The 23808-nt window shown below is 47.1% G+C and overlaps 1 protein-coding gene across 1 annotated transcript in view; it reads left to right on the forward strand.

The window, feature by feature from the left end:
- The window catches only part of Plxnc1 (plexin C1), a 149788-nt gene that overhangs the window by 103294 nt on the left and 22686 nt on the right, over positions 1-23808 (forward strand). Inside the window, 6 exon segments of the mRNA XM_040755002.1 lie at positions 2240-2341; positions 2645-2748; positions 5867-5905; positions 6162-6286; positions 7356-7554; positions 12431-12577. Of these exon segments, the coding sequence (XP_040610936.1) occupies positions 2240-2341; positions 2645-2748; positions 5867-5905; positions 6162-6286; positions 7356-7554; positions 12431-12577 (716 nt within the window).

Below are 23808 nucleotides of genomic sequence, written 5' to 3' on the forward strand. Positions count from 1 at the left end.
ATGCTCAGATCTCTCAGACTCACCAGGTAGTTATGTCCACTTCGTGACTTCTAGGAGTTTCTAGAAGTCTCCTGACTTTGTAGAGGTCATTTTTTGTCCTTTAAAGTAATTTGCAGAACCTCTCAAAACCACCCCATTCTGACTCATTTGAGGAGGACATATGTCATCATCAGCTACAGTAAGCACACCCTAGTCTTCCGGTCATGCCATTAGTGAAAACACTAAGCATACTTAGCCTAAGCCCGCCACCAACAGAGCAAGGAAACCCAGCCTGCTGTGTGAATGCACCAGCTGCCTTTACATGCTTAGCCAGGGTTGTTCAAAGTAACTTCCTGGAGAGTCAAGGTCCCAAATGATATTCCTGCAAAAGGGGGTTTTCTGGCTGGGTAGGTTTGGGCTTTACTGAAATATACAATCCTGATTAGGGTAAGCACTGTTGAGGTGATGGAGAAGTCTAGAAAAGAATTCTATGTAGCTGCGTTGAACAAAAATTGTTTGTACTTGCTGGTAGCCATTCCTTTGTGTAATTTAAAAAGAAATCTCTCTCTCTCTCTCTCTCTCTCTCTCTCTCTCTCTCTCTCTCTCTCCCTCTCTCTCTCTTTCTCCCTCCCTCTCCCTTCCCTCTCTCTCTGCTTCTGTGTGTGTGTGTGTGTGTGTGTGTGTGTGTGTGTGTGTGTGTGTGTGTGTGTGTAGGGGCATGCCCAAATACTATAGCAAACATGTAGCTGGTAGAGGACAGTGTGTGTGTGTGTGTGTGTGTGTGTGTGTGTGTGTGTGTGTGTGTAGGGGGCATGCCCAAATGCTATAGCAAGCATGTAGCTGGTAGAGGTCAATGTGTGTGTGTGTGTGTGTGTGTATGTGTAGGGGTGTGTCCAAATACTGTAACACACATATAGCTGGTAGAGGACAGTGTGTGTGTGTGTGAGTGTGTGTGTGTGTGTGTATGTGTGTGTGTGTAGGGGTGTGTCCAAATACTGTAACACACATATCGCTGGTAGAGGACAGTGTGTGTGTGTGTGAGTGTGTGTGTGTGTGTATGTGTGTGTGTGTAGGGGTGTGTCCAAATACTGTAACACACATACAGCTGGGTTTCTGACAGGGTTTCTTGTTCATCGCTGCATCACTGCATACAGCCGAGGTGGCTGGTCTTGAGACTTCTGGGGAGTCTTCAGTCCCTGTCTCCCATCTTGCTGTGGGTGTCTCTGGCTTTGCATGGGGTCTCAGACCCTCACAGTTGCATGGTATACAGTGTACTGACCATTTCCCCAACCTCTTTTGTGTATGCCTGTTCTATTATCCTTCTGGGATAATAGAAGAGTTGGCAATTGCTAGTTCTTCGGGTCGATGTGATTTCTTGATTTACCGCTTGTAATCTCTTCTACATCTCAGCTCTTGTGGGTAAACGCAGGCAAGCACAGAGATGCTCAGGGATTTGCTCAGGGTCACACAGGTAGTAAAGGAAATGACAGAGCGAGGCTATAAACCCGAGTTCCAGGATTCATTCCGTTGACTACCTAGATTGCCTGATTCAGAGTAATGATACGGACCCAGGCAGTCGGCTGGGGGGGCTCCCAATGGTTTGCCATTTGTCGCCCTTTTTGAACTATGCAAGTTAAGCTCTTGTAGTCAGAATGGACCTGTTATTCTCTTCTGCATTTGCATCACTGCTTTGTTTCTCCAGAGATGTTGGAGAAAGAATGGAATGCTACAAATGGCCAGTGACTGCAGGGAAACTTAGCTTTTTTCATTACTTTCCAGGCAGCTGGGATCTTTGGTTACAAGCGAAGGTTATTTGATTTCATTTTCACTTTAAGAGGAGTGAGTGGATTTTTTTCTTTTCTGTTACATTTAATATCTTCCTCTTTAGAATGACATTTATGGAAATGTCCCTTTAATAAAAATCCAGCTTTTGTTTTTCCTTTTGTTTTTGTGGCATTGGAGGTAGAACCAGGGCTGGTGACATGCTAGGCCATTGGGGACATGCTAGGCCATTGGGGACATGCTAGGCCATTGGGGACATGCTAGGCCATTGGGGACATGCTAGGCCACTGGGGACATGCTAGGCCATTGGGGACATGCTAGGCCATTGGGGACATGCTAGGCCAGTGCTCTGATGCCAAGCCAGACTTACCAGCTATTTTCTACGATTAGTTCTCTCTCCATCATCTCCCTGTTTCCTTCCCTAGTTCTCATTCCTGTGTTACTATGCCAACCTGACACAGTATCCCTGTCTCCTTAGTGGCTGTGGTGGTGACCAGGCACAAATCGAAGGAGCTGAGTAGAAAGCAGAGCCAACAGCTGGAACTACTGGAGAGTGAGCTCCGGAAGGAGATACGTGACGGTAGGCTCCGAGAGTTCGTTTGTAGAAAAAGAAGCCCCCTTCACTTTCATTTAAATTTTTGTCTTTACACGGAGAGTGCCACATAATGAGGACTGTTTGTATAACAGACGAAAACCGAACAGCAGGGTATGGGCCTGGCTTTGTGTCTCATTTCAGCTCTCCTCTGCAGCCAACTGAGTAATTATCTATTGTTTTTTTTCTTTAATGAAAACCAAGGTCATACTCTGTGTTAGACAAAACAGCAGAAGATCTTATCCATTGTTTGTGGAGTTAAAACATTGCTCTCCGGATTCTGTGTTGCAGGCTTTGCCGAGCTGCAGATGGATAAATTGGATGTGGTTGATAGTTTTGGAACCGTACCCTTCCTTGACTACAAACATTTTGCTTTGAGAACTTTCTTCCCTGAGGTAAAACAACATTGATCACCATCCTCAGGTTGAGCCTTGAATAATAATGCAAGATCCTGCCTTAAGTTCAAGCTGAGCAGGGAAGAGGATAATTATTAGTTGCATTGATTAGGGTAAAATGCAGCAACAGGCTGCTGGAGATTACTCTTTGCCTGGTACCAAAACCCTAGTAGGAACCGAAGTTTAGAGTGATGGCTTTTGCTTAATTTTTTACTACCCGTTTCGAACTGAATTTGTTGCTGGGAAGTGAGCTAATTCATTTAAAAATCAATAAATTGTGGGGCTCACCAATTTGTTGTGTTTATCTGCCTGTCTTGCATGGCCGCTCCTAGATTAGTCACTATTATTTTTCAATTGGAAACGAAAAGTGGGACTAGCCATAAAGAAAGAAAGTAGACACGCCGGGAATTTGGGTTGATGGCTGGCATTTTTAGCTAGGTAGAGGTTTTATGGATTGTTTTTGGGCAGCTGTTGTTTAGCGGATCAGTTTGTAGCTTCCCGGTTTAATAGACATAGGCATATGAGCTGAGCTGTGAGTTGTTCTAGAGCCTCACGGAGTGGTGTACAGAGCCTTTGGGTTGCTGCTCCCACCTCTGTTCTGACACCTCCATTTCCTCACTCATTCTGTACTCTTCATGCACCCTCCCAAGCCTCTGGCAAAGCACTCACTCTTCTGTCTCATTGGCCCCATGTCCTGATACCTCAGCTCTATCACAGTGCTCTGGTGATCCCAGAGAGACACCCCCTCCCCACCCAGGGACACATTAACCCCAATGACCGTATCTGTAGCATGAATAATAAAAGACCAGAGCAGCTGAAGATGAGAAGAAAAGCCGTCAGGCGAGAACTCTCACCTCTACCAATGCTCAGTCAAAGAGTCAATCCACCGACTCTCAGACTGCCCTCAAATGCACTGCTCCTCAGACTCACTGAGTCTGCAATGTGCTCCTGCCTCCTCCTGCCTTACATTCCTCTGTAGTGCTGGGATTAAAGGCATGGGATCCCAAGTCCTAAAATCACCTTCGTGTGAGCTCTGTTGCTCTTAGACTGGATTAATTTCATATAGCTCGGGGTGGCATTGTACTAATAGAGAGATCCATGTGCCTCTTTTTCCTGAGTGCTGGGAATAAAGGTGTGCTTCACCGCTACCTGGCCTCTATGGCTAACTAGTGTGGTTAGCTCTGCATTCTGATCTTCAGGCAAACTTTATTTGTTATATCATAAACAAAATATTACCACACATATTTAGATTCAAGGTTATCAGCAAAGTTAGAAATCTCTTCAAGTCTCATGGGAGGAGTTTTGTATCACCTTGCTAGAAGCATCTCGGCTCTGCTGGCCCAGAAGCCTGGGAACACAGGCACTTGCAGGAAGCAATGTCCAGTTTCTCTACAATTCTAGCAGCAGATGCTATGATTTATAGCATACTGTCAGAGATTAGGACATTGCTCTGCCATATTTGGGGAGGGGCGGGGCTAAGCCTTGGTGTTATAAATCAAGAAGACAACAAATAAGACCAGGTTATCCTCCAAAAGTACCAGGCACCAAGATTTGCTGCCTCATCCATTTGCTGTACCTGGGGAAAGGAGGGAAATTTAAGTCCCTGAGTCAGGGTGATGCCCAGGGCTTCTAAGCAGCTTGCATCATGAGTCCTAGTTCCCAGCTCTCTGAGATCCCCATTAAGAATTTAAAAGCAATAAAATAACAGAGATTTCCAGCATCAAGATGAGTACTGTGTGGGTTTCTACAGTTAATGATTGCCCTTGAGTGCTGAATAGCATAATCTGTGGCCTGGAAAAGAAATTCTCCTATCTTCTGAAGTCAGTAATCAAGGACAAGGCAGAGTGATGAGTGTCCAGGAACACGGTGGCGAGCTGAGTGTGTCAAAGGGAAAGAAAACCCAGCATAACGTGACGTTATTTTAGGCCAAGAGAAAAAAATAGTCACAAGGCACTAAACTGATTTAACTCAGGGTTCAGTGTAACCCTGAAAGGCAAATGGAAAACCATAATGCCAGAAGTCAGAGAAGTCATTAGGAGAGAGGACCCCAGAAGAAACCACCAGGGATTTTTCAGAACTCTCCGAAGGAACCCAAGTCAAAACCGAGTTTATAGGAACAAGAGCGAGGGGACGGCAATGCTGCATGACCAGGCCTCATGTCACACACTCTAGGCAGCAGGTGAGGCTGAGTGCTAGTCACTTTGCTGATTGACCGGGAGTCAGATGCTTTCACCTGGAGAGAACTTGATGATCAATTCCTTCAGGACAGTGAAGGAAGAAGCCTCCCAGTTTGCTACTCCCCTAGCTTACCCCTCTACTGGTTTTGTGCTTGAGACAGGGCCCCAGACAGGACAGGCTGGCCTCAAATTCCCAGAGTCACAAAGAATGACCCTGGACTTCTGGTCCTCCTGTGAGTAGACTAGTTTTTGTTTTTCTGAAAATAGAAGAGATAGGGCAAGCAGAGTATCTAATCTCGTGGAAGCAGGAAATTTGAATGAAAAGGGGAAAGAACTTGGAGTCAGGGAGCCAAGGTACCACCTCCCAACAGAAGGTCAAGAATGAATTGTTGGGCCACAGGAGGGCTCAGAGGATAAAGGCACTTGCCACCAAGTCTGATAAAAGTTCAGCTTCGTGAACTCGTATAGGAGAGAACTCACTCCCAAGAATTGTACTTGCACACACCCATGCGAGCGCAGGCACACACAGTGGCATGCTCTCTCCCTCCCTTCTAAGTAAATGTAATTACAAAAAGCTGTTTTAACTGTGTGAGCCTTACCCTTAGGAGTTAAGTTGCTTGACAAGAGGTCTGACATTTCCATACTCTCCCACCACCATTTCTTTAACTTTCGAGTTCATTCTTTTTAAAATGCAATGTAATCTACCAACAAATGAGGCTGATGTATGCTGATGACTATTCTTAGAGGCTTCCAGAAGTTCTTGAGAACATAATAGTTATTTATTACATCTTGGAGGCTATACAGTAAGCATAAGCCCGGGGCTCTTCAGATTAGCAAATAGCACGTCTGCTTTATTAAAATGGACTTGTATATTATAACAAAAATACACTATTCATTTCCTTTGGATGTTATGAATAATAAAAGTGTCTCCTTCCTCTCAGTCAGGTGGCTTCACACACATCTTCACTGAAGATATGCATGTAAGTCTCTAAGTTTTCATTTTTAGCTCAGTGACTGTCTTTCAGCGTTATCATCACCATTGTCATCATCATGATTATTACTTTGAATTTTTATCGTGGGGTGTTTTTGGATCATGAATTCAATATTAAATAGTTCATTGCTGTGGAAAACCCATTGTGGATCTGCTTTCTAACTTTCAGCTTATATACTATGCTGTTACATTACTGTGACATTATCCTATGTACTATACTGTTGGATTTTTTTTCCCCCTTTCAGAACAGAGATGCCAATGACAAGAATGAGAGTCTCACAGCTTTGGATGCCCTAATCTGTAATAAAAGTTTCCTGGTTACTGTCATCCATACCCTTGAAAAGCAGAAGAACTTCTCAGTAAAGGACAGGTAGGTACATGTTAATGCTTTTGTACTTGATAAGCACTCAAGCAGATACACTAACCCTAGGCACCTGCCAGGTGTGCTGGTGCGCACCTTTAGTCCCAGCATGCTGGAACAGAGTTTGAGACTAGCCTGTGGTCCAGATCTCCTTGTGTCTACCTCTCTGTGAGTTTGAGACCAGCCTGGTCTACAGAACAAATTGTAGGCCAGCCAGGGCTATGTGGTAAGACCGTCTCAGAAACGAATAGAACTGCACGCTACTTATTTTTACCATTGCTTCATTCTTGGAGGACTGGTTGTCAAGAGACTTGTGGATGCTGAATAGGTGCTTCCCACTGAGCTATATCTCTAGCCCTCAAGCTCCTTGTTCTGAAACCGCTGCCTGAAATGCGGTATGCACCTTCCCGGTGGTTAGGGCAGGGCACTTCTGCAGACATGCTGCCTTCAGCCCAACACCAATTCTGTTTTGAAGGCACGCGCGCACGCGCACACACACACACACACACACACACACACACACACACACACCACCCTGTAAAACCCTGAAAAAACCCCAACACCAAAAAAAGAAAAAAAGAAAATTCTTAACCAAAAAAAGCAGAAGTGTTATTTTTAAATTTAAAAACACCGTAAATTTTTGGGAAAGAGATTCACTTCTTGTTGCTAAAGATGTAGAAAATATCCCAAAGTTGAAATTGATGTACAGTTTGTTATTGTTTCATGTACCCACCAGGCTGGGCTAAAACTCACCGTGTAACTGAGGGTGATCTTGAATTACCGATCCTCTTGCCCCTGACTCCCTAGTGCTGAGATGGCAAGCGTTTGCAACCGCATCCAGTATATGCCCTTCTATCCCTAGATATCCCCAAACCAGAGCTTCATGCACGAGGCAAGCAGTCTACCAGCTGAGCTATGCAGGTCCTTAGGCCTGGTGTGTAATTTTATGACGTAAGGAGAGTCGGTTGGAATCTAAACAACACAAAACTGTTCTTCAGGAGACAGTCTCCTGTTGCCAGCAAGATTCCATGGAAACCTGTGATGTCCAGCTGAGCCCAGGGCTTTGCTTCTTAAACAGGTGTCTGTTTGCCTCCTTCCTGACCATTGCTCTGCAAACCAAACTGGTCTACCTGACCAGCATCCTGGAGGTGCTGACCCGGGACCTGATGGAACAATGCAGCAATATGCAGCCCAAACTCATGCTGAGGCGCACCGAGTCTGTGGTGGAGAAACTCCTTACCAACTGGATGTCTGTCTGCCTCTCTGGTTTCCTCCGGGTAAGTGTCACAGGGCTCTGCAGTGTCAGAGGTAAGACAATAGGCAGTTATTTTTAGCACATGCTAGTGTCTTTGTGGATCTAAGTCCAGAATGCTCCATGGTGTCAGCATTTAACTGAACTTGATCTTGGACCTTCCAGATTGAATGGGGGGGGGGATTTGTGGGTCGTTTGTTTGTTTGTTCTGTTAGTGGTCCCTGTACATGTAATTCATTTAGAAATCTCTGAGGCAAGATTTTTTATATATATATGTGAGCTCAACCTTTGACATTAATTGACATCCCTGGTCCTGCTAACCCATTCTGAGACCAAGGAATGAGCAGAAACTTCTTGAGCCTCCAAAGCATGCTTGAAACACTCATTACTCAGGGATGTGCTGACAGCTAATGATGGTCCCTTCTTCCCAGGCATTCGGCATGAAAGCAAATCCCCAGTGAGCCTTCTGTCCTCAGAGTTCGCTTTCTTGAAGTGACATGGAATGTGGTTGAATTTAATTGCATCTTAAAATCTTTCTGAGTGCAAACTCTCTGTGGTTTCCATGGTTAACAGAGTGGGCCTAGGAGCCCAGCGATGGGTCTGGCGCTCAGACAGCTTCATTCCTTACTTAGCATGTTACCTGTGGAGTTGACCAAAGATGAATACTGTAGGGCTTTTTTAAGCGCAGATGAGAAAGTAAGCGCCGTTACTCAGTACTGAGTAAGAACCCCACACACACACACTGGCCATCCTAAAACATTAGGATGAAAATGAGGGTGCTCTCTTGAACTTGGTCTTTGTTAAGCTCTCTGAGGTCCTGGTATGGAAGTTCTTATCCATCTTCAGCTTCACTGGCCATTCAGATTCCGGCAAGACATATTTGCAGCTGGTTTAGAAATCTAATTAAACTCTGAAGAAGATACACTGTTATGCCGCAGGTTTTAACAGGGCTGCTTAAGTTGAGATCCACAAGCAGCCCTTTAAATCAGACTGTGCCTAGTTTAATGTTTAATACAATCTTACGAGTAGATGCACAACGTTTTTTTTTTGTTTTGTTTTGTTTTGTTTTTTTAAATTTACCTACTCTCCCCATTCCCAAGGCAATGGCTGTTTATTAAGATTAATGAAACCTGCCTTCTTTTCTGTTGGCTTGGTATACATCATCTTCTGGGGAGGCGTCAAGTGGTTATTTCTGGAATGAACTGCTTTTGAGTCTCACTGTGGTTGGGTGGGCCATAGCTGCTGCTGAGCACAGGTGGCAGACCCCCTCACCAGGTCCCCAAGTCTTAGTCCTCAGCTGGCCCTGCTGCTGAGCACAGGTGGCAGACCCCCTCACCAGGTCCCCAAGTCTTAGTCCTCAGCTGGCCCTGCTGCTGAGCACAGGTGGCAGACCCCCTCACCAGGTCCCCAAGTCTTAGTCCTCAGCTGGCCCTGCTGCTGAGCACAGGTGGCAGACCCCCTCACCAGGTCCCCAAGTCTTAGTCCTCAGCTGGCCCTGCTGCTGAGCACAGGTGGCAGACCCCCTCACCAGGTCCCCAAGTCTTAGTCCTCAGCTGGCCCTGCTGCTGAGCACAGGTGGCAGACCCCCTCACCAGGTCCCCAAGTCTTAGTCCTCAGCTGGCCCTGCTGCTGAGCACAGGTGGCAGACCCCCTCACCAGGTCCCCAAGTCTTAGTCCTCAGCTGGCCCTGCTGCTGAGCACAGGTGGCAGACCCCCTCACCAGGTCCCCAAGTCTTAGTCCTCAGCTGGCCCTGCTGCTGAGCACAGGTGGCAGACCCCTCACCAGGTCCCCAAGTCTTAGTCCTCAGCTGGCCCTGCTGCTGAGCACAGGTGGCAGACCCCCTCACCAGGTCCCCAAGTCTTAGTCCTCAGCTGGCCCTGCTAAATCGAAAGCCCTGGGCTAATGTCCACCAACCTCTCCTCTGAAAACTCCTTCGGGGAATCCCTGTGGCTGATGTGTACAAATCCCCCCACCCACCCTCGAGGGAGGCAGCAGAAAGTGCTGGCCCTGGGGGGTTTGTTGAAAACTCAAAGCTTGTTATCTGTGGCTGTGGTTCCCAGCCACCCACCTAGCTAGCTGCCTAAATCCCGGGGTTGGTGTGTTCACTGTGAGCATTGTTTTGTTGTTTTGCTTGTTTTTGCCTGCTTGCTTGCTGCTGGTTTGGTTTGGTTTGGTTTGGTTTGGTTTGGTTTGGTTTGGTCTGGTCTGGTCTGGTTTGGTCTGGTCTGGTCTGGTTTGGTTTGGTTTGGTCTGGTTTGGTTTGGTCTGGTTTGGTTTGGTTTGGTCTGGTTTGGTCTGGTTTGGTTTGGTTTGGTCTGGTTTGGTCTGGTTTGGTTTGGTCTGCATCCACTGCTGTGGCTACCCACTCCCACGCCTTCCTTACACTGAGCTCTCAGGAGCCGCTCTTGGGCATGAAAGGAGTGAAGTGTTGAGAAAATCTGGGCTCCAAGCCCAAGCAGCCCCCTTGAGCAAAGCATTCTGGGTCAAGATTTCTTCTCTGTGCTGATTCAAGAGTGTGTGGAGCACTTGGTGGGGAGCCGGGGTGTGGCACGGTGCCCAGGAGGAAGTAGCATCTAGCAGTCCTGGGCAGAACTTTCACTTTCAGTGGAAGAATTCCCTCTAGTGATCAGGGAGCTTGGGAGCCTGACTGCCCTAGGCCTCGTGCCCTGCCCATAGGTGCTGAGTAAGCAGCGACCATCAGGTAACATCCCCTTCCAGGAGTCCGAGGTCTGGTGGGGTCAATAATGACCACTGACATCTATTAAGATCTACTGTTTGCTGTACATGTCAGACACCAGGCTAAGAGCTTGTCTTGTCTTAATGGTCTGGAGAAGGAAGTGCCTTTGTGGCCATTTTGCATATGGGGGAATCGAGGTAAACAGTGCAGATGAGATTCTGTAGGTTCAAGGCTGGCATGGTGGTGGCAGCCTCTGAATGACTTTTGTGAGACAGTCAACTCTGGTCTGTCATCCAAAGACAGAAGACTAGTTTTCTTTCTTTCTTTCTTTCTTTCTTTCTTTCTTTCTTTCTTTCTTTCTTTCTTTCTTTCTTTCTTTTTAGGTTAGAAACAATATTATTTCACATGTCAATCCCAGCTCCCTCTCCCTCCCCTCCTCCCCCACCCTCCCCACCAGGTCCCCCAGCCCCCACCCAATCTCCACTCCGATCACCAAGGAGGGTGAGAGGTGAGATATACTGATGATAAAGAAATCTCATGACCTGTGGTTCCCTAGAGTGGTCAAAAATCAGTCTCTCTGGCAAGATTTTCAAACTGCCTCTGCTACAGAGATCAAGGTTGGGTAGGTGTCCTGTGTGACACATGGGGGCAGGCACCTGAATTATTACAGGGATCCTCAAAAGATGCCAGGGGTGATTAGCTGGGGTTATAATTATGGGCCTGAGTGACACTGCAAAGCCAGACATCACCATACCAGTTTCGAGCATTCTGGAAAATACTGCCTAGAGAGCCCTTACGTTAGTGGCTGTCCCTCTGCCTAGCCCGGGGGGGGGCCTGGCTTCTGTGGCAAGCAGGGTGGATGACGCAGTACCCACACAAGGGCCCCTGGTGTGTCTCTGATGTGTGCAAGGAAGCGGGAAACGAGGCTCCTAGGTTTGTGGTGAGGCCATTACCCAAGGGGGCGGGGGGGGGGGGAAGCAGATAATGGCAAGATCAGGAACCATGAAATAAAGGAAGTTTCCTGTGAGAGCGGGATGTCAGGTACTGGTCCTTTGCCCCTCCTTGGAAACTTTTGAACATCCCTCCTCTGTCCTGCATAAGAAAGACATCAGAGGATTTACAGAGGAGGGGAGAGAAGCAAAGGAAGGCCGGGAGGGGAGTGGACCAGCAGAGGTGGGGTGAGGCGGGAGGGGCAAGAGGAAAGCCCAGGCTTGGGGAGGGCACTGTGCTCGCAGGAAACACACAGGAAGAGGCAGGGGTGAGGGAGGGTGGAGGGCCCCAAAGTGGGGGATCCCTCCTGTTCACAGAGGGTCCCTGCTTTGTAAGCTGCCTTAGTCAGCTATGCAGATGCACTTGGTAACACCGGCTCCAGTTGGAGCCACATAGCTACCTCTCCGTCTCTCCTGAGGCACTCTGGCTCCCTGGCCTGGGCACAGCCCTTCACCCTCCACGGAGAGGCCCAATGCACACAGGTCCTGGAAACCTCACTATTAGGAGGGACCAAAACTGACCCGGGGCTGCATGCCTCAGGAAGACTCACAGAAGGTGAGCACGGCCTGTTCCTGAGCTACCCAGGGTCCCTTTGAACATAGTGGCTGCACATTTGGGCCACCAGCCCCCAATTCAGAGGAAAGTATCCGCAAGGGAAGGCTGGAGACAGGAGGCCCGGGCTGGCCTGAGGGGACCAGGCAGACTTGGTTGAGCGAAGGGCGTGCTGCCCATCTGACCAGGGAGCTGTAAGGGCTGGCACATGGGTATGCCACAGATACAAACAGCTGAAGGGGAGGCCACTTCCCTTACCCAAAACTGCGAAGTCTGACAGGTCACCCTCCTCAGCAAATGTTTAAAACATTTTCACGTTAGTCCCTGTTGCCAAGACTAACCGTGAAGGACTTTTTTTTTTTATGTCACTTATGTTTGGTTTACAATTAAATAGGAACGTAAACAAGGTTAAATCTCTACCTCCACAAACTATTCTTATTGCCTACTGATGAGCAGTAGTCTGCCAGACGGGAACTTAAACATGAAATTACAGGGCCCTCCTGGATGCCTCCCATAGTGTTGGGGGGGTGTGTGCATCCGCATAGCATTCAGGGGTAGCTTCCTGGCTTTCGCTCCTCGGGCATAGCGTGTTGGTTATTAGGATGAACTGCTGCCTTTCACTCTTGGTCTTGGCCCTGGCTTCCCAGGAGAGCTAACTATTGCTTTGGTATCTTTTCCAAGGAGACTGTTGGAGAGCCGTTCTATTTGCTGGTGACGACTCTGAACCAGAAAATAAACAAGGGCCCTGTAGACGTGATCACTTGCAAAGCGCTGTACACCCTCAATGAAGACTGGCTGCTGTGGCAGGTTCCTGAGTTCAACACTGTGGTAAGTGTGCCCAGAGGGCAGGGGGTGCCAGGTGGGTCACCGGAACGGAACCAGGACCCTTCTGACAATGGGGGGCCTCGTGCATCTACTTAATTATAAACAGGGGTTGATGAAATATTAACATGTGTTCATATAATAGATTTTAATTACTTGGATTGGGGAAGAAAGCATTGGTGATGATGCCTGGGATACTCATCAATTTCCAAAGATTTTAATATCAGGATTGCTTATAGCTTTTAGCATCGTCAAAGGAAATGCAAAGTGCTCCCTATTCAGCACTTATAATTGCAATCAGAATTTCTCAAATGGCTCTGCTTGGGGAAGACAATGTGTGAAGATATATTTCAACCAAATTGAGGCCGTCTTATTTTAGAACGATAACACAAGACAAATTTCACTGTGTTCCCCATGCAACATGACGCCTTACTTTATTTTCATGGATTAGTTACAAATGTTTGGTGCCACGCACTTAATGTGCTGTGAGCTCATGGATATTTTTAGAGGAATGCTGTAGATCACTCCAGGAGGATAAGGGGCTGCGAGTTTCAAACACTGGAGAACTTCCTCTTAACCCATTCCTACTCCCCTGCAAAAGAGACAGTGCTTTAGGGCCTTGTGGAGATTTTGTGGCAGAAGCCCTGTGTGGAAACTCTCTCCTGTATGACTCAGGAGCTTTCTAAGCTTTTCCATTCTCATAGACTTGGGGAAGGTCGCTGAGTTTTGGTTTGATCTTTAGCTCTATGGAGACTCTAGGTTTCTTTACCATCTCATTAGTGGAGAGGGAAGAAATGGATTCCAGTGGGATTCGGGAATTGCCCGCTGAAGAGTTAAGGCTCCTGTGGCTTTGCTCTGGGTGGCGAGTCCTGTGGTATCATTCTAGAAGAATTCACTCCCTAATTGAAGAAGGCACCACTCTGCTGTGGACCATATTATGGTTATGTCATGCCTGTGGGTGGGGAGGAGCCAATAGATCAGCTGTTTCCAGTTTCCCTCTTGGCAAATGTAACATCCCCATTAAAGATGGCTGTGTGCTGAGCAGCCGTACAAGATGCAGGAAGCTGCATTGAGAGTGAACACACATAATGGTCATCATCTCTGGGGCAGAGCAATGGTCCTCAAGCGTTAGCATGCATCTCTATTGCCTCTAGAGAATGTTAGACCCATTATTAGGTGACCCTGGATGCAAGTCAGGGGTGTGGTCTAGGATTTACATGTTTAATGTACTTTTAAATTTATTTTTATGTATATATGAGTGTCTGCCTGCATGTATTTATGGTTGCCACGTGGTCGCTGGGAACTGAGTGCAGCCAGTGCTCTTAACCACTGATCTATTTCTCCAAAGATTTGTTTATTCTTAATTATGTGTATGTGTGTGTACATGGGTGTGTGCACACGAGTGTAGGTCCCCACGGAGACCAGAGGCATCTGATTCCTCCAGAGGAGGAGTTTCAGGTGGTTGTGAGCAACCTACCAAGAGTGCTGGAAACTGAACTTGGGTCCTTTGCAAGAGCAGTGCATGCCCTTAACCACTGAGCCCTTCAGCCTTAGGCTTTCCATGGTTAATGTGCTCCTCAGATGCCACTGGAGAACTGCTGGTATGGGACATAAGATTTGAACCTTGCCTCTGCCACCAGCTAGCCAGGCGACACTGAGCAAGTCTCTCCACTTCCTGTTCCTCCTCAGTCCACACCCATGTGTAAAATAAAGGTGATAAAGGTGATAATCTTGTCTGCCCATCGCATGGAGGTGTTATAAAGATTAAGAGAGTATACAGCACACATGCTGCATACACATGCAGATGCATGTGAGTGCACACATACACACAGACAGACATGCAGGCACATGCAAACACACAGAGGAGCTCTACCCTCCCATAGAGATGACACAAATCACCTGGGCATCCCCGACTTACACTGTTGCCTCCTTTCTCACGCTGTGGTCTTTCCTGCTGCTTGACCACCAAGCTCAAAGCAGCACGTGGCCCTCAACGGCAGCAGGAAGAGGCTAGCACCATGCCCTCAGCTTTCCAGAACTATGAACCCAGGCAACCTCTTCCCCATAGAAACCACCCAGCTTCAGGTGAGGCTAACAGCCCTCACAGGGTCCCCAAAGATAAATGTTCACAAGTGGATGTAGTTTTAGGGAATTCAGCAGGATTTCTTTCCATGAAATATTGCACCGGACAGGGAGGAGAGTAGGGGAGGTAGGGCTTGGGGGCAGGGGAGGGGGGGACGTCAGCTGCCTGGAAAAACTTTTGAGGTTGGAGTCCTTTCCAGCGCTTTACATCTGAGCACTTTCTCTCCCTTTCATTCGGAAACATTATTTATTTCACAGTCAATTAAGACCATGTGTTTCTGATTTGTTAGTACTCAACTCATCATCAAAATGTTACTTGATGTTGAAGAAATTCGTGTCGACTCTTGGATTTTTTTTCCCCTTTTATAGCCTCTGGGGGAAATGCAATGGAAAATTAAATCTGTGCACTGTCCTCCTCTGATTCGTGTGCGGTGGAGAGAATGGAGTCTGGCAGACAGGTGGGCCCTGGCTCCTAGGGCCTTTGCCTTTAAGGATGGTTTTCTGATGCCTTTTGTTGGACCTGCTCCAACCTCCCTTTCATGGTGGCTGATTATACTAGAAGCCAGAGAGAAGGCGCATGATCCAGGCTAAGCTTGTGTGACAAAAATGCTACCAGAAGGTCAATATAAAAAATTTAAGGTTTTTCATTTCCTTTCATGCAAGTTCTCCCGGCCTGAATCACTCTGTTTCTATGTTTCCCCTTCTCCGTGTCCTTCCTCCCTCTGTTCCCACATCCCCTCCCCCCACCCTTCCAGGCTGCACTCCTGGTAGCTTTCAAAGCCCTGCTTTGCTAAATTTGCCTGAGGTGGTTTATGTAATTGAACACCAAGGTGTGGTGAACAAATTGGAGTGTGTGTGTGTGTATGTGTGTGTGTGTGTGTGTGTGTGTGTGTGTGTGTGTGTGTGTGTGTGTGAAGGGGGATCAGAAGGCTCCAGAACAGTCACATGAACAACTTGAAATAGCAGAATAGGTGCCATGGCAAGGCCCGTTTGAGAAAAAGCCCATTTGGATGCACCCTCAGAAACGAACTATGAGTTAGGTTTCACACCTCCTAGGTTAGGATGTTTCCTCTCTGAGGTGTAGGGTATTTTCTAGAACATAAAGCCATGCTGCCAGTTTTCTTGTATTTGAAATCATTATACTAACACATCGTTCTGAGAAGTCAGGTTTTGTTCGTCGTATCCAGAGGATAATGCCTCTGACTTGCCTTCGCAAAGCCCTTCAAAAGCCACTCTGGCTCTAGTACCTGGAGCCCCAGGCTGGCATCTGGCAAGTCAAATGGGCCTCAGCTCAGCTCACTCTCGGATGCTTCGGGGGAGGGCTTGTCTGTGCACACCTCCCTAGCCTTCCATCAATGTGTGTGAGTTCAAGGTAGGAGACAGTTCCAGAGGTAAAGTTTGGATCGCCAATACTCACATTAAAATTAGTCTCTACAGCACACCTGTAGTCTCAGTGCTAGGACATGGGACATGCACTTCCGGGAGGCTTTGCTATAGCTCCGGATTCAGTGAGGACACTGTCTCAAAAACTAAGGTGGAGAATTGATTCAAGGAAGTCTGTGGTTTGGCAGGATGGCTCAGCAGTTAAAGGTGCTTGCTGTTAAGCCTGGCAACCTGAGTTCAGCCCTTAGCACCCACGTGGTGGAAGGAGAGAGCTTGTCACCTCAAGTCATTCTCTACCCTACACACACACACACACACACACACAGAGAGAGAGAGAGAAATTAATAAATAAATGTAATTTGAGTTCAAAGCCATCCACAGCTTGCATAAGAAGTTTTGGGCCTGTCTAGGCTACACAAGATCCTGTCTGAAAGAAAAAGAGAAGACTGATCCCCACACGCCCTCACACACCGCCCATGAGTTCAGAGTTGGCAGTCCTACTGATCCTGTTTTCCCCCACTGCACAATTGAGAGCTTGAGAGGCTGCTGAGTGCCTGACCCTCGCCCACACTCCTGCATGTCAGGAGCATGGTTGGCACGGCAGAGGGCCTGCAACTCGGAGGATTTCAGTTCCAGGAAAGTGTACCACATGGGAGAAGGGACATTCGCCTCTGTTTCAGGAGGAGATGAGAAAAACCAATAACTCGTAACAGGCGTGCTGAATTAGCAGGCGGAGTTTGACTTGTAATCAAAGTTAAGCAAGAAATGGTTTTTTGAACTCTTAAACCCAGGAAATGAGCTTGCCAATCTGCTGTATCAGAGAGATAGCATCTTGGCACCCTGGGAAAGTGTTCCGACAAACACATTATTACACTCATTCTCATATCTGCACGAAAGTCTTTAAGATTATTAGAAATTCTTGACAAAGCTCAAGGACATGCCTGCAGAAAGTGTTGTGGACATTGTTATGTCTGGAAGGTTTATGCCAGCCGATAGCAAGTCAGCCTTCTCCCCAGTGGCTACCCTTTGGGGACAAGCATAGTTAATACAACATTCCATATCTAGCACACACTGGCTATCCCCAGCAGGAGTCTCTGTGCTCTCCCTACCTCTCTCAGGCCCCTTAGGTTCCATTCAACTTGTCCTTGCAGAAGATCCATTATCCCCGTAATTAAACAACCCACTGTCCCGATTAAGTCATTCGCTGTTACTTCAATTACATCCCATTGTTCATTAAGTCCTGATGTTTGCGCTTCAGCAATCTTGTTTTTAATACTCGTAGCATTTGTGGAGAAACAGTGAAGTTAATTAACAATTCTTAAGCTCCCTTTTCTCTTTTTTTTGTACCATAGTGCAAATCATTTCCATTATGACTTGAGATAATGCTGAAACCATTACTAGCTTCATGGTTAGCTTCCTGATCAAAGAGAGAAAGCATTTTTTATAATCGTGTTAGGTAAGTCATTCCCTAGTCGATGGCAAGCTGTGGAAAATGAAAAATTAACTTGAAATGAGTGCTTTCAATGGCTCTCCTCTTCATGGTCTTCTCATCATACCTATAATCTTGGGATTAGAAAAATAATTTAGTTGTCTCAGCACAAAAGTATTTAATTTTCCTCTCTGTGGTTCAAATTAAATATTTTTCATTGTTACCATCCTTATTTATACTTATATCATTTAAATGGAAGCTTTGATGATTGCCATACCTTTCTGGACACATTCCACCTCATCCAATTTTGGAAGTTCAGCAGAGTCGGGCCTGGCTAGTACTTGAATGGGAGAGTGGTATGACAAGTCATGACGGAAGTGAAAATAATTTTCTAGGTTTGTCCTTTTGGCATTGTCATTTTCCATTTGAAGATAGTGTTATATCCATCAGGCAACAGCCTTGGCCAAATGATCACCCTTGAATATGAATAAAGCTTTATTGGAACACACTGCTCTGTGTGCTCATTTCTGTATTATGTCTGGTTGTCTCCCTGCTACTATGGCAGTTGTTAACTAGTTGCACCAGAGACCATATGAACCTGACAGCCTTAAATATTTTCTACTTAGTCCTCTACGGAAAGTTTGACAGTTTTTAAGCTGATACTTGACAAAGGAAAGAAAATCTAGGATCTTCCCTCCAACCTGAAAGTACTTGGCAATGTGTTCTCACTGTCCACAAATCTTTGCTAGGCCTGCTTCCTCCAATCGAGGATGGGCAGGTGTTCTAAGTATAGAGAAGCTGGTCATAGACACAACTTGGGGACATTGTCCCCATCACCTTGTCTTGCTCAGTGTGGAAAAGGCTATCTTCCGCTCCCCTCTGCCCACTGCTACTGCGTTAGGGGAGCAGCCTCCCAACTGTGAGCCCATCTTTGGACTGGAGCGTGGTGGGGGGTAGGTCAGTCTGGCACAGGGACAGGGTGACAACTGCTCAAATGGCTCAAACTGATGCCACAGCAGAGCAAACTGCAGCTTTTCTGAGTCTGGTGCAAGAAGAGACTTTCCCCTTGACTTTCATTTGGCCCTGAAATGAAAGTAGAAATACATTTTAAATGTTTTAGTGAATGAGAACAATTATTGCTCAAAGACCTTTTATGACAAAGTTGCTGGTTTGTAATAAATTTCTTTATGACTGCTTTGTAGGAATTATAAGGTGTCTCAAGGAGGATGCAGTCGCATCCAGCCACTGTTAGTCAAGGATGTGTCAGAGGAGCCAACAGGATGACATTCTAGCCCTCCCGTGGGGACAGCACTCTCTCCACATTCAGTTTATCCCAATCCCCATGAAGCCCCATTTTTTAATGATTCCTCAGTTCCGTAAGCTGGGGAGAGTTGCTAGCCAAGCAGGAACTCAGTTATACACCCGTGAGCTGTGGGGCTGGGATCAGGGGTTTAGGCTCTGGCAGTCCTGGGTGTGAAACTGGTCTCGGCCCTTTACTGACTGTGTGAATTGGTAAAGTCGCCACCCCTCAACCTATCTGTTCCTCTATGAACAGCTGCTGATAAAAAGCCTACTCTTGCACGTGTGTTGAAATCAGAAAATTATGTGTGTAACACACCTAGCCATCTTGCCTGGCACAGAGGAAGTGGCCACTCTCTGTCACAGTTTTTCTTGTCACCTTTAAGGCACACTAAAAAGAAAGGTTTTTTTCTGCAGTCCTTCCAGTTGGTTATTTATTGGTGATGGGTGAGGCAGGGAAGCCAGCTTAGCTGGCTCTGTAGTCATGAAAAACACATCTGAAATACCCAGGAGTGTGCTAGCACTGGGCAGGGACAGGCAATGGCAGATGATACCCTGACAGGCAGGTGTGGACAAGAGTTGACAATACAAACCTGCACAGCTACCTAAAAGAGGCTGGCTTGAGTGTTGCTGTGAAAAGACCAGCCCTTTCCATCAGGTCCTTTCCCAGGCACTCTGGCTGTGAGTCTCCAGATGGCCTTGTCTGCCTGATGGCTCACTTCCTCGTACAGCTATTAGGAGGCATTGCAGCTGGGTGGAGAACAGAGGTCCAGATGCCCAATAGGAAGCAGCAGAGAGGCTGATTTCTCCCCAGTGTAAGGTGCCAGGATGGGCATCCCTGCTCCAGAAGGCCCTCAGGTGTCTGCTTCCTCAGTCTCCTGCCACGTTCCCTCAGCAGGTCTACACAAGAAAGGACAGATGGTCACCAGCTGTCTTTCAAGGAAGTTTCCCCAAGGGTTGCCACATAGCACATCCATTTAAAGTAATTGGCCAGGTTTGGTCACATGGCCACACCCAGCAGCAGAGGCAGGACGATGAGCAGAGGCTCTGCCCAAGCCACACATGCTGCAGGAAGATGTGGTGTACAGTTTGATGTCAAGCCAGAGTCAGAAGGTCAGGCCTCCTCCAGCCCCGGTGTGTGTCCACGCATTGTCTGCTGGAGTAGTGTCTCAACGGAGCAGAATGGCTGCCCTCAGCAAGCAGAACACCATGACTGGCTTCCTGGCATTTCGGTGGGAATCTGGACATAGCCAAGTGTGACCCTCCCAGATCTGTAATCTGGGACAGGATTCCAGCCCTCTCTATATCTCCCGTCTCCATCTGTTAAACAAGGCTAATAATAGTCCCCACCTCACAGACTTGGGAGGATTCGATGAAATTAGCAGACTCATGGCTGGGATGTGGTACATGTTCAGTAAGTGCTGGCTATTGTTATTATTATTAGAAACTCCAAGAGTGTTCTTATTATTAGAAGCTCCAGAGAGTGTTCTCATCACTCTCTCCCCTAAAAATCATGCAGGGCTGCTTCCCCAGCAGCAAGTGGTGGCTTGGGGAAGGCAGGATTGGATCAGGAGTGCTCCCCTCTCTCCCATCCTAAGGAAGTGGAGTTCATTTTCCCTGCTTCTGGCCAGTCTGCTAAGTATGGCAGCTGAGGGTCTTCATGTCCAGAGGCCTCTCACCTCCATCGCCGGCTCCTTTCCAGACCTAGCTCATAACACCACCTCCTTCATGCAGCCTTCCCTGAGGTCTTTCCCTGAATGCCCCTCTCCGAACTAAAACTCTGCAAGCACCCCAGTTGCTTCTGTTTTTCTGTAGTATTAGTCAGGGCTCTTTCAAAGATCAGAATTGGTTATTAGAAATTATTATTAAAAGATTACTTAAATATATATTAAGATTAATTAAATGTCTTACTACAGTTGGGGTAATCCAGCAGCAGCTGTCCTCATACTGGACAGGCTTAGCTCTCAAGTGAGCTGCTCAGTCCATGAGGCTGGACACCTCAGCAGTCCCTACCTAACGCTAAGGCCAGGGGAGTCCTGGAAAGCCGTTGGTCTTCAATGTGCATTGGAAGCCAGAAGAAACGGATGTTGTGGTGGCGGCAGTGGAGTTGACGGAGTTACCAGTAAGACATGAAGGCAGTGAGGCAAAAATCAAAGCTGTTTCCTCAGACCTCATTTATCTGGGCTCTGACCTGAAGGTGCTGCCAATATGTGGGGCAGGGTCTTCCACTTCAGATAAACAGATCAAGAAAAGTTCCTCACAGGTATTCCCAGAAGGTTCTTAGTCGACTCCAGATCCAGTCAAGATTAACAACACACTCACCATAGCAGGTCTTAGAACTTGGGTTTGTCTCACAGTGCTTCCCCTCAGGATTGGCATGGGGCGATTGGTGTCATCTACAACGCCCTGCGCTAAGTGATGCAAAATAAATGTGTCTTTGAATGAACTGAGCTACCATAAAATTGGCAAAGCGGCACTAGTTTGGGAACATTCCGTGGTCAAGTTAGAGGAAACGGGACAACGGGACCCGAAAGGTCAAGAGGAGCAGAGGCGTGCCTCAGAGCCCACTGGAGGTCACTAGTCTTCACTCTTAAGGGACAGCCACGTGATCAGCCATCTTCAACAGAGCCCAGGGGCACCATCTCTGTTTTTCCTTGTTCCTGACCTTGTACTCATCGGATGCCTGCCATAGCACGCACGAGTGCACACACACCTTTTTTTTTTTTTTTTTTGGTTTTTACGAGACAGGGTTTCTCTGTATTGTTTTGGAGGCTATTGGTCCAGCCCGGCCTCGAACTCACAGAGATCCGCCTGCCTCTGCCTCCCGAGTGCTGGGATTAAAGGCATGCGCCACCACCGCCCGGCCACACACACACCTTTTTGTTGTGGGGATGGAGAATCTTTCCTTTCTTTGTCCTTGTCCAGAGCGTAGTCACATGACTGCTCCCAGGTGGAGGAGGAGAGAGCTGCCACCAAAGGCATTCCTGTACCCTAGTTGGGCTCTTTGCTGTTGTTAAGAGCTGTGGGCTAGACACCAACCGCACATGCCAATAATTTATGGCAAGGGAGGGGAGCTTCAGGGCTAACAGGGGGGGCCCATTTCCAGAGAAGGGACGGATGTGCTTCCAAGAACTTTGGCCTTTTGCGGTGACCAGAAAAGGAGCTATGGATCTTATAGAACCAGACCAGAGAGTGTTCTCTGCTTCCCATTCTCTGCCTGCAAGGAATTCTTTGAGTGTGTGAGTACTGGGGTGACAGGTGTGTCTCCCGTATCTGCTGAAAGTGATCTGAAAACAGATCTTAAGCAATCCCCTGCATCAAGAAGGATATGCACAGCTTGGCTCCATGGCCTCGACAGAGGAGGCTGCACAGTAAATGTTCATCAACTTGGGGGATGTTGCTAGGAGGCAGTGACCAAAGGTAGGCCCTGTCTGCCCACACTCTGAGGTGACATGGCCCCTTACTGCTCTCTGGCATAGAAGAGAGGCTCACATGGGAGTGTTAAGACCCAGGTTAGACCTGAGGGGCCCTCCACTCACATTCTAGGAGCATTAAGCGTAACCGGCATGAAAAATGAATACAAATCAATTTGTGTCTGGATTTACTCTCAGAATTCCCTGTGGACTCTAAAATGCCTTTTTACCCATTTTCCACCCATCTAGCTGTGGAGGCAATGGCAGATTTACATTAGTTTACATGCAGTTAAGATATTTTTTTCCTTTTGGTTATGTTTTTAAGAACATTTATTGCCTATAAAGAGGTGTTATTGTTAAAGACAATAGTGCCCTTTAGGTAGCAACAGAACGTTATTTTGTAAATGCCAATAAAACTGTTTCACAAGCCAGGATGGCTGGGGCTCTGATTAAAGGGTGTTTTCCATTCATTTTTATCTTGGAAGCCACCACGAAGTGGCTTTGTACCATCACTCCTGACACGAAGAGCCATGGGTAAAGGTGACCTGACCACAGGGACGGAAGTTACTCCAACTGCCCTTCCCAACTTTCATGTATGCTGCGGCTCTAGTTAAGGGCTCTGCTTACGGCAGTCATGCAAAGATTCTGACACTTAGAAGCTGTGTTTCTGGAGCAACTAACTTGACCCTCTGTACTTCAGTTTCCTCTAAAGTGGGAGTGGTAATAGCAATATAACTTTTGCCTGGGGGTTAAAAGATTCGAAGAGGTTATTTCCAAGGACGGGGGTGTAGCTTTAATTGACAGAGTATGTGCTCAGCATGCTCTTCATGTTGAGTTTGACATTCAACACTCCTCTACCATTAAAAAATATTATGTCTTGAAATGCATTAGGCAGTTCTACACTGAGAACTCCCCTAATGTCTCTAAAGAAGGGAGGTGAGAAAGAGGGTTTGGGTAGGAATCTTTACCATGTTGAATTCTTCTAGACAGTCCAGATAGCTGCTGTCTCACTTGCCTGGAACTCCTGCATTCCCCCTTGTCTGGTATTGTGTTGTTTTTTTTGTTCATGTGTGGAGAAGCATTTGGACCCCTTGCTGAATTGCCCAGAATACAGATTTTCCTAGGGAGCAGGCAAGAGTGACACTATTTTAGGACTGGGACTTAACTGGAGCACACTGAGACTACTGGTCAACCCCAAAGTTCAGATTCCACTAATGGTGGTGGATTTAAATCGTTTGGCTAGGACTGCACTAAAGTGAATATTGTATCATAAATGGGACTTCAGGGGGAAAATATTAAGTCTTGGCTGTTACAGCAAAATGCCATAGGCTGAGTGGCTTGTGAACACTGAAGTGTTCCTAGCTCTAAAGACTGGATAGTTAAAAGAGTCTGGTCCCTATCAAGTTCAATGCATGGTAAGCACAACTTTCTCACTGATAGTGCCCCATTCTCTGCCTTGGGAAAGCTCTACTCGGCTTCACTGAAATTGCTCCCTCCTGAAGCTTCCTTGACCACATGTGTGTAGAATCCTGGCTAGCCCAAAAGCACTCAGGGCATTTATGGAGTGATCATGAAGCCTGGAACTCTATGCAGGATCCCGGAGCAAGGTCTTCTCTTTACTACTGCCTGTA

The sequence above is a fragment of the Mesocricetus auratus genome, unplaced genomic scaffold (genome assembly GCF_017639785.1).
Source record: "Mesocricetus auratus isolate SY011 unplaced genomic scaffold, BCM_Maur_2.0 Super-Scaffold_100011, whole genome shotgun sequence".
Lineage (NCBI taxonomy): Eukaryota > Metazoa > Chordata > Mammalia > Rodentia > Cricetidae > Mesocricetus > Mesocricetus auratus.